The sequence below is a fragment of the Daktulosphaira vitifoliae genome, unplaced genomic scaffold (genome assembly GCF_025091365.1).
Source record: "Daktulosphaira vitifoliae isolate Bord-2020 unplaced genomic scaffold, ASM2509136v1 Scaffold_1, whole genome shotgun sequence".
NCBI lineage: Eukaryota > Metazoa > Arthropoda > Insecta > Hemiptera > Phylloxeridae > Daktulosphaira > Daktulosphaira vitifoliae.
The window spans coordinates 54,846,321-54,858,739 of NW_026099572.1; the positions used below are offsets into that span (position 1 = coordinate 54,846,321).

The 12,419-nt window shown below is 27.7% G+C and overlaps 1 protein-coding gene across 1 annotated transcript in view; it reads left to right on the top strand.

Annotated features, from left to right (window-relative positions):
* LOC126894917 (uncharacterized) overlaps nt 1-8,877 on the top strand; it is a 13,231-nt gene extending 4,354 nt beyond the window's left edge. The window contains exons 5-7 of the mRNA XM_050666273.1: nt 4,953-5,064; nt 5,452-5,639; nt 8,317-8,877. Coding sequence (XP_050522230.1) covers nt 4,953-5,064; nt 5,452-5,639; nt 8,317-8,394 — 378 coding nt within the window. The 3' untranslated portion in view covers nt 8,395-8,877. The remainder of the gene's footprint in view (nt 1-4,952; nt 5,065-5,451; nt 5,640-8,316) is intronic.
* Nucleotides 8,878-12,419: the final 3,542 nt, after the last annotated feature.

Here is a 12,419-nt window from a genome sequence, read left to right on the forward strand (position 1 = left end):
AAAAAAAAATTATGTTGATTTGTTGATTTTTCAAAAAGTTATGGAAGTTTTAAGAAAAAAAAGTGAAAAAATTTCGAAAATTAGCGATTTTTAAATTTGTAATTTTTTTGGATATTTCCCTCATTTACGGTAAACGAGGGAATTTTTTTCAATTTTTAAGGGTAATGTCTTCAACTAGATACGATTTGTGATCTTTTGACGTATTTTTGAAAGAAATCGGTCCAGTGAGAGCTGAGAAAAAGTGGCAACAGACATAAAAAAAAAAAACACATCATAGTAAAATTAATACCTACTCCGCTTCGCATCGAAGCTAAAAACTACTAATTCCAATTCTAAAACCATTAAGTTTTTGGCTATATCGAAAATAAGGAATAAGGTGAGTTTTTTTTATATCTTCAGGTGCTGCAAGAGGGTTGAAAATTTTACTGTGAGGGTAATTTTTTCGTTTTTATCATTTATCTTTTAATCTATTCTATTCACAGGAAAAATTATAGATTTAAACTTGTAGAACTAAATGTTTACCATTAAAAATATTATTAGCAAAAAAGCCGTATGTATAATACATAGTCATTAAAATTAAAAAAACAACATATTTTTATTTTTACCGTTGAAATCGTTTTTATTAGTTTATTTAAATATTGCAGACGAAATATTCTACATACAATAAAAATGTGTCGTATAAAAATTGTTTAGAATTTGATTATTTATTATTTTTGTTGTGTGTATCATATTCTTTACCAAACGTAGTTGTTATAATCAAGTATTAGTTTGCCAAAAAAAGTCTTTTTCCCTCCAACTTATAAAAGTGTCAATATCTTTTAAAATATTGGTTCAAATTTTTTTATCGACGGGATATTTTTTTATTTAAATCGCCCTCTATAAAAAAAATAGATTTTTAGGAATATTAATAGTAGAGTGGAACGAAAACAAATTTTATTTTGCAAATTCTAATATTACTAAAAAGTTGTAGTCCATAATCAAATATGTGTATAAATAATCACAATCTTAAAATTATTACAAAATTTTATGAAATTTACAGAACACATTACTTAAGAATTTTTTATTTACCTTGTCATACAACAAGGAAAATAAAAAATTTCTAAGGTGTTATAATTTTTCCTGTGAATAGAATAGATTAAAAGATAAGTGATAAAAACGAAAAAATTACCCTCACAGTAAAATTTTCAACCCTCTTGAGGCACCCGAAGGTATAATAAAAAAAATTTTTTTTTTTTATCTCCCATAATCAGGAGACTAAACTACAACTTTTTTTATCTATTAGAATTCAATAATCAACTTTTTCAATATTTCGTTCCACTCTAACGTACACGCATTTGTATCAAGTCATTATTTGTTGATCCTTGTAGTTGGCATTTTTTAGGTTTTACAAACATGGATGTGCCCTTACACATTCAGCCAATTGTATGTCTTCTTCTACTGTGTATAACACTTTAGCAGAAGACATCACACGGCGTTTACAAAATGTCAAACTTTGAAAATTAAAATATGAATAATAAATTAATAAAATAATAATAATATATTAATTACAATTACAATCCACGAGCAGGTAATTTTTGTGGCTGTTTTTTTTGCTTTTTTCTATATTTTTAGTTTTTGGCCGCGCAGCTCGTGCGATTTGACTGCTCTCGAAGCGGTCGTTGTCACGCGGCGCCAGACGCGGTCATAGGATTGGTTATATTTAAAAACAAATAAAGTAGTACCTGCGCGGCTAAATTTAAATCGCGCCGCGTCGGTCACGCGTCTATAGACGCGTGCATAGGAATCGCACCTTTATACATGAATATATAGACTCAACGGTGATAAACTGAGCGCCCAAGGGTGCGACAATCACAAAGGTAATATTTTACTTTTACAACAAAACGAATATAAAACTACTGGCTAGCAAGCGCCATAGAGCTTATAGCTAAATCACGCTAAGATGGAGGCGACAATGCAGATATAGAGAATAGACTAACAACAACTCGATGTAGTACAACGATAGCATATTGATATGTATTCAATAAAATTATTATTAATTTTTAATATGTTAAAAATAATCCGTGCAAAATTTCAATTGAAAATGTCATTTTTATCTTATTAAAGATCCTTTAAAGTTGATTTTTATGAAAGTTTATAATTTAGAAATTATGCACTTTTAAACACTATTTTAGCTCAACTTGCAAGTTTAGAATTTATATCATAAAATAAAAATTTTATGAGGAATAAAAAATTGAATTTTTTAGTTTGATATGTGATCGGGAACTTATATTATTACTATTGTTGCAAACTGGTTCAATACGTATAATAAATAAATAATTGATAAATGCGAATATTAAAAATAGTGGACTGTATCTTTTTATTATAATTTCCTTGTAAGCTGGCAATTAGTCCGCGCGCGTACGTATATCGAACTATTGATAGTATTGGTTTTAGAAGGAATAGATTGAACATTTTGAACGGAATGAGAACTATTATTGATGCTAATATTATCAGATAAACCAAGTTTCTTTATTAGTTTATCGCATTCTGCTAAAACGCCAAAATAAATATCTTCCATCTCTTCTCTATACTTCTCCGTTTCTTCAGCAATCCCCGTAAGTTCTTTTTCGGCTTGGACTGATTGATAATCTTGCCACACCTCCAATATCTTAACTCGGCGAAATATTATTTGACTGGTATCAATGTTTTTTTCTTCACTTTTTCTATCCACAAATGACACAAATTGGGATAGTTGACCCTTGAACTGACCGCGGCGAATGCTCAGCTGTACTTGATCTGCCATAACGTTGATATCTATTCAGATCGTCAATTTTATAACTGGATTACAATAGTGCTCTATTGTATTAAATGCCGAGTGTACTATATAGGCTTTCGAATAATAAACCAATGGTGTTCCTATTATAGCACACGTTACTCGAGTTATGGGCGTTTTTACCGAAACACCAGAAATAGCACGAGATGAGAATTAGAACTTACGAGTCTATTCTTTTACGAATCTCTAACTAATTACGAATGGCTATACGATAAATAAAATAATAAAAAATACGAAACGCACTTAAGACGATACACTTACGCACTTAATCGAAACAAACGTACGACGACGAGCATGGCGATGACAAAACTTACAAAATCAAACTATATAATAATTTATCGATGCGGCACGATGGACCAAATGTTGTGAACTGGTTCAATACGTCAAATAAATAAATAAATAATTGATAAATGCGAATATTAAAAATAGTGGACTGTATCTTTTTATTATAATTTCCTTGTAAGCTGGCGATTTGTCTGCGCGCGTACGTAGATCGAACATTACTGTTTATTGCATTGGTCGGCGACCATCATTATTATTGCTATTGCGTAATCGCGTGATAACGAGCGCGAACAATTATTAACAGTAAATTTATAAGAAAAACTCAATATTTCGTTAAAATCACCATTATTTTTTTTTGTATTGTTACTGTAATAAATCATTTATATAGAAGTCTTAGTAATCATTTCTATGTAACTCTTGGTGTTTAAATAAATGCTACAATTGAAATATTTAGAATTATATTCCGTTTGGTATATTCCGTCCGCTGTTGTGTTGTTGAATTTCATTTTAACCTATATTTTATTAGTTATTTTTTTTTTTTGTATATAAATATTCGTTTTTACAATTTGTAATAATCTCAAAAATTAAAGGTGATAGAAAAAATATAATTGCAGATATGAAATCAGTGCAGTAATCGTGTATAACGAAGCGACGCGAGACCGTTTTAATTTTTATTTATGATGAAAATTCTTTGTAGACCATTTACTCATAATTAACAAATTATCTCATAAAAAGTTTTGTATCAAGCCCTTCGATTTTTATACACGTTTGCCATAAATTTAATAACTACATTATCATTTTTACGTATAAATTACTATACTAAATTATTAAATATCAATTTCATACTACATTAAATTGCTATAATAGATATTTATTCAAATATTACACTTATAAATCATATAACTTGTAATTAGGATGTAAATAAGGAAATTAAAGTTCGTTTAGATTTTTGAATAATCTATGTATTTTTCAAAACTAATCACTATCTACAGATTTACATCGAAGCGTTTCTTATGATGGTGATTTTATTCACCGCTAGATATACTTGTCCCAAATGTACCACATCCACACTGTGCTACTTTTTTTTATTTTTTATTAAAAATATAATATTAATAATGAATCCTTATTTTTATTGAGAGATTTACGCCAATAATTTAAACCTTCTTCTGACCCGGTCAAAACAAGATTCCAGTAGTATTTATATCTTTGTAGAAATATATCAGAGTGGTATTGTGGTAACCCAATGTGCCCTTGACAAAAATTAAACACTAAAAATATTTTTGTAAGTTTTTCGGCGTTGTCTTCCGGCGCGATGTTTGTTAGAACTGAGATATTAAACTCGAAACTAGTTACCCAGTACGCATAAGTTTACCAATACATTCTAACCTAACATATCTAGTTTTAAAATAATATTTAATTGCAATCTTTACTTTTATCTGTTGGTGCAATATTCGTTATAACACAAACATTATGAATGGGACTAGTTATAAGAAACACTCACAATCAAATTTCGTATATTTGTGTACGATTTTTTGATACTTCATGTAAAAATTACACTAATTTTATGTAAAATTAAAGTGTATATTAAAAATATTATACTAAAGTATAGGAATATTTAGATCATTATTTACAGGTATAATTTATGTTTATATTATAAATGATAAAATAATATTCCATTTATGAAACCTCTATTTATTTTTATAGGCATCCTTTAAAAATTTCCAATGATCTCATTAAAAAGAAATTGCCTTACATGAAACCACATAATGTTCAGCTTTGCTATAATTAGTACAAATAATTGAATAATCCATCCTTTGAATTAATGCGGTTAAAAATAAGTGTTTGTATTTGTTTCTAGATATTAGAAAATGAAAACGTGGATGATCTTGTGTTAAAAAGATATGATGTAGCAATAGATATTCTGTATGGCTGCTTAGAAAAGTATAGATGTTATTCAGCAACTCGCAAAAGTAAGTAATATTATATAAATAAAGATGTAACAGACGAATGTGTAAACAATTAAAAAAGTTATAAAACCAAATTACATTATTTGTATCTTATCACTAAATCGAAAACGTTATTTTGTTTAAGCGTTAATTAAAGCATATTTTTCTCTAAGGGGAAAAAATTATATAGTAATATTTTACTATTATTTATGAATTAAATAATTTTTTCTTAACAAAAATTCGGAACTACTATCAAAACACAAACGTTTGTCAAACAAACAATTATTGTATGCATCTTACAATCATTATTTTTTTTTATAATATTTTTTACTTAATTTTTTTTTCATTTCCTTACTCAAAATTTATAATTTTAATCTCTTATTGTATAATATTAATTATATAAAATTTTAGAAAAACTGAACCATGACTCATTTCGTGAATCTACGATCCGTAAATTAAAGGAAGTTATATCTAAAACTGCCACTCCCCAAAATATGGTTAACTATGTTCGAGCTTTTATTTTTGGTAATAATCGCAGTGACTTTGCAATGTATTGTTCTGCAGCATATTATACTTTAATGACTTTAGATGAAAATCGCGTAAGTAAAATTAGTATTTTAATATACATTAGTAAATTAAAATTACGGTAAAATAGGAATTAGGAGGGGAGGGTTTGATTTACTACAATAGAAGAATATGTTAAACTACTCAATTACTTGCAAAATAAATACAATATTGGAANTGAATATGTTAAATAATACAGAGTAATCCATCATAAATCATGATATATCATAAACTACTCAATTACTGGCAAAATAAATACAATATTGGAAAAATAATTTTTGATTTCTTTCAGTTAAATATAATTCATGATTTATTAGCTAATAATTACTTTTTTAGGATCATCCCTCATATCTTAGAGGGGTGTCAACTTAATTTTTTGAAGTAGCAACATACATATTTAACTAACTTATAAAATAGGAAATAATTTATTTAAGAAAATGATTTGAACTTTTGAACTAGCACTTCAGAAGTTATTAATAATTTAAAGTAATGACTGATGGTTAGGAGTGAGTGCTGCTATTTTTATCACTATTCATTTCACGATCTTATTCTTCGTCCCGCCAATGCATAAAAATGATAATAACATCGGAAATAGTAGTCCAAAAGTTGTTATTTTCCTAATTAGATAATTTCCTATTTTATAAGCTAATTAAATTTGTATATTATCATTTAAAAAAAAAAAGTTGACACCCCTATAAATTATAAGGGATGATTTTAAAAATTATTATTAACTGATAAATTAAGAATTATATGTAACTAAAAAAATCGAGATTTCGGTCCGTGACGATCGCAGATTGACGTTAGATGAACTTTCTGTGATATTTCCGCAAATCTCCAGATCCCTGATACACGAAACAATCAAAGAAGCTGTCGGATATCGGAAATTGCCTGCGAGGTGGGTCCCAAAACAGCTGACAGAACAGCACAAAAAATCTCGATTTTATTCACAAGTTCGTCGGTCACAATTGAAGGTCTTCCGCTCCTCTGATCGTCATGCACGGAAGTACGGCCATTTTTAAACTCGCCACACCACTTGTACACACTCGTATGATTCATAGCTCTATTACCGTAATTAGTTTTCACCTCATTATAAATTTCAACCGGAGCTTTTCCTTTCGCAACGAGGTAGCGAATTTCACACTTGGCAGGAGATACGAACGACATTTTTCGCAAGAAATGCTACTGCGTCAAGAGTTTTTAACACACTAACCTCAGATTGGTCACGTTTTGAAGGGGAGGAGTCAGGCTACGTGGCAATGTTGCCAACATGTCGAACAAGTATTCCTTACAGCTGTGAGAGTACCAGTACACTTACTTTCTGGACGTGCCTCGTATTCAAGTGCGTGTTGTCGTACAGCAGTCACCGTACTCGGCTGACACTCCGGGTTAGCTGTGGGTGTCGAAAGGCTGTTGTTATAGGAAGGGAATTAGGGTAACACATAAGTATAAGGTGCAGACGAAGTGCAAGACACAAGTATTTTGAAATGTTGTGGAACAGAGTAGATAGGTTAAAAAGGAAAAACAAAGACTTTACATTAAGCAGTAAGCCGGTCAGTCACAACCGAGTACTGAGACTGATAAGTGATGCTAGGCACTGTAGTCGACAGACCAAGATGGCCAGGTCTTTAAGGTTTTTATAATAATTTGGACTATTGCCAATTTAGCAATAAATGTTAATTGTTAATTCATCAGTCTCAGGCAGCGGATGTGCTGTCTGTATTTTATTATAATAAATTCTCATAATAATGATAACGTGACACCATCACACTTATATATATATATATTACAAATATGTATTTAATAAAATTGAAAGCAAGCGATGACAACATTTAAATTTTAATAATTCAACATTGACGACTTAATTGTGGACCGAGGCAACACCAGGGGCTGAGCCCACGACTGACGTCTTATTTAACAAGAGCTATGAAAAAATGCACTTTTTTTTTCTTGACATATTTTATTATCTCTGTTCTCCCTTAAAACATCACCAACGTTGCTTGTGTACATTTATTTCTCAATATTATTAGTTAGTACATGGTATCATAAATTAAAATAATGTGTATGTATATAAAAATGCTTCTATACGGTTATTGAGGTCGAGTAATACAATGTAATTTATTACAACAATTACTTTTTATTTTTATATTTTGAAACATATTTTATTACTTTTTCAGAAAATTTTTAAAGGTGTTTTGGTTCTTAAAATGTTTTTAGAATTATTAAGCATATCTTCTCATTTTTAAAGGAATATTATCTATGTATTTTTAGAGTTTTTTTTTTCATATTTCCATCATTTTAATAACTTAAGAATACTTAAAATCCCTCTTCCTATTAATAACTATGAATTTTACAAATATTGATGACAAAGTAAGGAAGTTGAGTATAGTGGAGGGTTTTTTACTCCTATAAAAATATAACTGTATAATATACAGTTATATTTTTATAATGTACAATCAAGTGTAACTGCTCGTACATCTGTTGCATCGCGAGACGTGTATATATACGTATATATGTATATATATGTATGTAGCATACTACTACATATAAAAAACAGTATCTACATCCTACCGTCGCGTACAAATTTGATTATTATTATGAAACGATAAATAACAAAAATAAAAGCAGTGTGTATTCAACAAAAAATTAAAAATGTTTATTTTGTTTGTATTAAGCATTTTTGAGTTTTTTTATAGCTTAATTTTTGTTTTTCAGTCTCAACCATGGTTTGTCAAAGGTGAGAAGTACTTAAAAGCTCTTAAAAATCTTTTTCGGTTTCCCCATCAATTGTGATTTGAAAACCTGAACTTCTAATAAATTTTAATAAGAAAAATTGAAAAAAAAAATAAAAATTTTATTTAAATATTTTTATTGTTGGTGCAATCAAAATGGAAGAGTGGGTCGTAAATCTGCTTTTCATATAATGAGCGATGATTGAATTTTTTAGTCATGCATAATGATTTTTTTGAAAACTATCTTTATTTTCGCTTATTTGAATAGCGATTCAAATTAAAAATATATGTTGAGAAAAGAAAAGAGGACATCATTATTTTTGAAATTATAACTTCCCCCATGAAATTATTTTTTGGTTGCGCCACTGATATTGATTAATTTTATATTTAATTCATAATAACTCATTATTGTAATAAGATTACAGTTCAAAATATAATTTTGGTTTTGTCAATCGATACAATTTTATTTTATTTATTCCGTTAAACTTCATAATTTTATTGCTCTATTTTTACTATTTATTACTCTAAAGTTTAAAAATATGTTTGGAAATATTTTACATGCATTTGATTTATATTTGTGTTTATCATAAGAGTAATTTGCAATTACATTATTTACATTTAACACAAATGTTATAAGAGTATAATGTAAGAATAATATAATGATTTAAAATTGTAAATTTTTATAAATTACAGTACAGAAATTATCACTGTAAAATGTGTTGATTTCAAGTTTCATAGACTAATCCACCTTGTATATTGCACTAGTCAATGCGTTATACTCGAAAATGTTATCATGAAATATAAGACAATATGTTGACGTATCGTTTGGTTTACGAATCTTGGTTTTGAATTCAATGCAAACGTCTACAGGAGCACTTTTAATTATTTCTTTCTGTTTGGAAAAACAATGACAACCATAGAAGCAGTATCTTTGAATTCTTCTTTAGTCAAAATAGGATCATCATTATCAGTATTATAAAAGTTATCTTTATATGTCGAATACATTTGATATAATGCTGAATATTTATCAATATCGAAATCAATGTTTAAACTGTCATATAGATAAGATTCTGAATTTAAAATAACTTTGAGCGATGATAGAGAACAATGATCGAATCGGGTCATATCTGCAGGTGTATTGTTTTTACATTTAGTTTGAAACGCTATAATCACATATGTAGGTTTTTTAATATGTACTGATGTCTTCACGGTCTACGAATGTGTTTGTCACTTGTGGTAAATACGGATGTTCAAATAATTCCCAACTTATAAAAGCCATGTAATGTGGTTTTAATTGATTCAAATTGTAATTGATGTCTTAACGACGACATTTTTAGCATTTTTCAATAAAGAGCTGAAAACTTTTCTAATACAGAGAGGTATTAAACCCGATACCTTACGGTTTCATCGTTTACCGTATTATTCTAAAATTACGCGAAAAATACTCAATATTAGTAAAGCAGTACGGATAAGTAAAAACAAAGCCGCTTTCGTCAAAGGATATACAGAATTGGTCGAATGAAATATTTTTCATAGTTAAAACAAACATAAACTCATTATATATGTGCTGAAAGATGAACACGATATGCAAATTATTAACGGAACGTTCAACCGGGAAGAGTTAAAAAAACAAATTTTCTAGATACGTTTCTGATAGAAAAAATGTCATAAAAATTAAAAATATGTTTTTAAATGGCGTAGTTAAAAAAACAGTTGGATACATAAAAAAGATTTATCACAGTTTTAACAGTCATAAAAAATGAACGGATCACTAGTAGTCGATTTTCAATGCATTATAAATTAGAGACGTCAATTGATCGTAAAAGAACTGTCAGCGTACGCGTTTAACCCATTACATGTTTATGTTATGTATTATGTATTTTAACCGCCTGTAAGATTCTATATGACATCGTTCGTAATACACTGTGGCCCACCACCCCCACCACTTTTATCAGTCTTCGCCATTCTATGAGTATTGGTAGTTTGACTGACCAACGCTATGATACTAAGTCTTGCAAGTGCCACACAGTCAACGACGACCCGCCACAAATGATACGTTGAGTCGTCTTCCCGTCGTCAAAGTGACAATGTTGAGGGTGTACGCCACCGGCTCCCGAAGTGACACACGACCGGACTCGACGAACTGATCCGCACCCGTGCAACGTCATCATAAACGCTGCAAACATTTTGACTCCAGAGGATGATCCGCATTGCCAATGCAGCGAAAGTGCCACGATATTATCCGAAGATTTTAATTAATATCTAACATTCATTTTCATAATTAGATAATTTTTTATTTTATAAGCTAGTAAAATATGTATGTTGCCATAAAAGAATAAAGTTAACAACCTTATAAGGCAACTAATTAATTTTTTATGACGTCGTTATCACAATCACGGAGTGTTTATATTCAATTATGACTATCAATAGATATGCTATCTTTATTGCCAGTTAGAGTATTTAAAAACTCACAACAATGTTCCCTACTACCATTGCTAATAAATGCAGCATATCTGCCAAAATCAACATCATACAATATAAATTAGCTACCTGTATTTGTAATCCTTTGAGTATTATACATGTATATTAATTCAAAAATTTGAAACTTTAAGGTTTATATCAAATATACAAATTAAGTTTTATTAAAAATTCAAATGCCACTTAATATTAAACTAAAAACTCGAACATTTTATTAAAATACTAGTTAAAATTAACGATATTTGCTACAAGATGAAATTATATTTTATTTAATTAAATTATTTATTCATAACTTAAGTTATCTTAAAATTTTATGCATTTTAGTAACTATTTATCTAAACACACTAATTTTTATAAAACTAAATATTATTAATATATATAAACATTTTATTCAACAACTGATTAACGATTTTATGTTTTAAATAAAAATGAATTTACAATACATTCTAACAATATAGCTTATACTATAAATTTCTTATGTTAATGTAGATCACATTGTTATGAATAATAAAAAAATATTTCAATTTTTAAATTTAAAAAATTATAAAATTATACTTGTGTCCATATAAAGTAAATTCTATCATTGATATCACTATGATAACTTTATAGATAAATATAAAATTTTAATTGATAACCAAAAATAATTGAGGCATAAAATCAAAATATAATTTTTAATCCAAATTTATTGTACATATTAGAGATATAAAGAATAATTAATATTTAGATCAATACACTAACATGTATAAAAGGCTAACATTAACATTATAATTAAAAGTTTCAGGAACATAATAATTATATTCCTAAAACTGTTAAAGAAATTACTGCAAAAATAAATACAATGGGCCTTTCAATAATAATAATAATACTTGAAAACATAAAACTATTTTTTAATACTTTTTGTTTTATAATTATACTAGATGATATCATTAATTAATTTAAAAATACTATTTTACTGTAAGTATTGATAATTATAGATAAAGATTATAGATATAATTTCTAAGAATGAATAAAAATTTATTTAACACATGTTTAAATAATTATCGTAAAATGTTTACTTTAAGTCAACATTTTTAGGAACTATAAAAAAAAACAATGTAACAGAATTATCAAATTTTACTAAAACGTGTCCACAACTATCTTTTAAAAATGTTCAACTAAAATATTTTTAAATTAGAAGCATTAAACGAGTAAGTATTTCACAATAAATAAAAAAATAATTCTCAACGTAATATAGTATTATGAGTTAGTTAAAAATATGTAATAAGTTTATTCCATCATATGAAATATTTATTATTGTAAACATTGTAAGTTGTACTTAAACATAAATCAATTTTCAAGTAGTAAAAATACATTTTTACTTTTTTATCTGAAATGTATTACTATGCCATTCGTATAGATATAACAGTTGATATAAAGCAATTTAATTTCTCCAGAATTTATATTTGAAAAAATTAATTACTATTATCAGTAGTAATTTATTATATATTTTTTTTAATTTGGAAGAACTAAATAAAATTTCAATTTTTTTTTTAGCACTATGAAAGTTACAAAATTTTATTAATTTTTGTTTTGTAACCTTTCAAGTTATAGGTTTAAGAAAAAAAAAGT